We start from the raw sequence: 2705 nt of genomic DNA on the forward strand, positions 1-2705 counted from the left end.
AAACTTAGACATATTTAATGTTTTTTCCTTAATACAAATACAATATTTAAGAAAAAACTACTGAATTTTATCAAAATTCTCATAGTTGATGATCTAGCAAGCTCTGCCTCTAACAAGTACCCTGACAGAAGCATCAACAACTTATTTTACTATTCAAATCTCATGACGTATAAATTATACAACTTCTTTACCACTTTAAAGCTCATTTTTTGTTTAAAAAAAATGCAGAAAATTAATTAAATTAAAATGTATATGTCATACCCATCAAATAAAAAAAAAACAACCAAAAGATAACGAATACTTCCTAAAAAAACACATAAAATTTAATATAAGTAGAATTGACTATATAAAAGAAAGCCGTTTACGTTGCAATGGGTGGCTCGTGGGACCAATTGCAAGCTCACAAATTCCACAATAATTAGTATTGGACGGTTCAAAATAATATTAACTTACAAAAAATTACCCAAAAATTATTAAATTCTTCTCATTTTTTCTTCCATAAATACCTATCCATTTGCACTCACTTCTCATCAAATCAAAACAATTTCTCTCTCTTTAGCAAAGGAAAGATGACTAAAGAAGTTGAATCAGTAACAGAAAGAGGAGAGTTTTCAGCAAAAGACTATACTGACCCTCCACCAGCACCATTAGTAGACTTTGAAGAACTAACACAATGGTCATTTTACAGGGCAATTATTGCTGAATTTATAGCCACTTTGTTGTTCCTTTATATTACTATTTTGACAGTAATTGGGTACCAACACCAAGCTGATGTAGATGCTGGAGGTGATGTATGTGGTGGAGTTGGTATTCTTGGTATTGCTTGGGCTTTTGGTGGCATGATTTTCATTCTTGTCTACTGCACCGCCGGTATCTCTGGTAAGTTTTCTCAATATTAGTTATTTCGAGATTAATTCAGAATTAGTTATTTCAAGATTATTATCTCATTTTTAGTGCTGGATAAAAATAACACAACATCTAGAGATAACTAATTTTGTGATTTTATCCCAACTAATCATAGAATAAACTTATCCTAAAAATAATCTCGAAATTAGTTATTCTTTATCCCTCCTATTGAAATTCAGAAAAATGTTTTTTGATTTCTCGTATTTGATTGGTTAAAATGTTTTTTTCTAGAGAGCAAATTTTTAAAAATAGGGAAAATGATTTGGAAATAAAAAAAATAAAATCACAAGTGACAACAACTCATATCTTAGTATTTAAGGAAAATGGTCTGAAAAATACTCAACTTTGATTGAAATTACTGTTACGATACAAAATTTTATGGTAGACATTTTACTCTGCACTATTTAATAATGTATTTTAAATGTATATATGTATCCACGTGTGGACACATTATTATTTATAATGATGTAATATTTATGATGTCCCCGTGGACACATATATATCTTTAAAATATACTATTAAATAGTGCAGGGGTAAAAGATCATTTTCAAAGTTCGGTATCATTATAGCAATTTGGGTCAAAGTTTAGATATATTTAGACATTTTTTCCTAGTATTTATTTAAGTGGAGAAATTAAAAAGGGAGAAAAGGAGTAATTACTCTTTCCCAAATTAAATTTCTTGTTACATGTTTAATTGTTGAAATCATCTAATCATACAGGAGGACACATCAACCCAGCAGTGACATTTGGACTTTTTTTGGCAAGAAAAGTATCACTAATCAGGGCAGTATTGTACATGGTAGCACAATGTTTGGGTGCTATTTGTGGTGTTGGTTTTGTCAAGGCTTTCCAATCAGCTTACTACAATAGATATGGTGGTGGTGTTAATGTCATGGCTGCTGGTCATAACAAGGGTGTTGGATTAGGTGCTGAAATCATTGGTACCTTTGTTTTGGTCTACACTGTCTTCTCTGCCACCGACCCCAAGAGAAACGCCAGAGACTCCCACGTACCCGTAAGTATATATATTCAGAGTTTAAATTCTATGGAGTGACGTGACAATATTATCTAATGTTTTAATGTTGATAGGTGTTGGCACCACTTCCAATTGGATTTGCTGTGTTCATGGTACATTTAGCCACTATCCCAATTACTGGAACTGGCATTAATCCAGCAAGGAGTTTTGGTGCTGCTGTTATTTACAATGGTGATAAGGCGTGGGACGAACACTGGATTTTCTGGGTTGGTCCATTTATTGGAGCGTTCATCGCTGCCTTCTACCACCAGTTTGTCCTCCGTGCAGGCGCAATTAAAGCTCTAGGTTCATTCAGGAGCAATGCCTGATTTCAAATTTCATCAATCCAATGAATAAGAAGAAGAAAAAAATTTGTACATAATTAAGAAGAAGAAAAAAAAGTGTTTGTTTCTTTATCCTATGAATTCCCCTTTCTCTTTTGTGTATTTGTTTTTTCATCTAATCTTGTTTGTATCTTTGAATTATTATTAAAGTTAATGTTGTCTTGCAAAGTTTAAGTTTGATCAATATGATCCCTATAGTTTCACCTCACATTCTTATAACTGAAAACATCTCTTTAAAAGTTTCAAATTTAACTGAAATCATCCCTCTATTAATTTGTCCATATTGGTCAAAAACTAATAAAAAACATGATCATTATTAGTAGGGTTTAATGGACAATATCTTGCTTTGAACATAAGAGTTGCTAATAGTAAGAGGTTTGAGAAAAAGAAAGATTAATTAATGCCTAATGACTTTGAAAGAAAGCAATAATAAGTACTA

General features: G+C 31.6%; 1 protein-coding gene across 1 annotated transcript; it reads left to right on the forward strand.

The window, feature by feature from the left end:
• The first annotated feature begins 499 nt into the window (after positions 1–499).
• Positions 500–2450, forward strand: LOC102596028 (probable aquaporin PIP2-1). Its single transcript, XM_006357501.2, has 3 exons — positions 500–879; positions 1627–1922; positions 1997–2450. The coding sequence occupies exons 1-3, from the start codon at positions 570–572 to the stop codon at positions 2249–2251; spliced, it is 861 nt and encodes a 286-aa protein (XP_006357563.1). The 5' UTR covers positions 500–569; the 3' UTR covers positions 2252–2450.
• The last annotated feature ends 255 nt before the right edge of the window (positions 2451–2705 follow it).

The sequence above is a fragment of the Solanum tuberosum genome, unplaced genomic scaffold, assembly GCF_000226075.1.
Source record: "Solanum tuberosum cultivar DM 1-3 516 R44 unplaced genomic scaffold, SolTub_3.0 scf00247, whole genome shotgun sequence".
Classification (NCBI taxonomy): domain Eukaryota; kingdom Viridiplantae; phylum Streptophyta; class Magnoliopsida; order Solanales; family Solanaceae; genus Solanum; species Solanum tuberosum.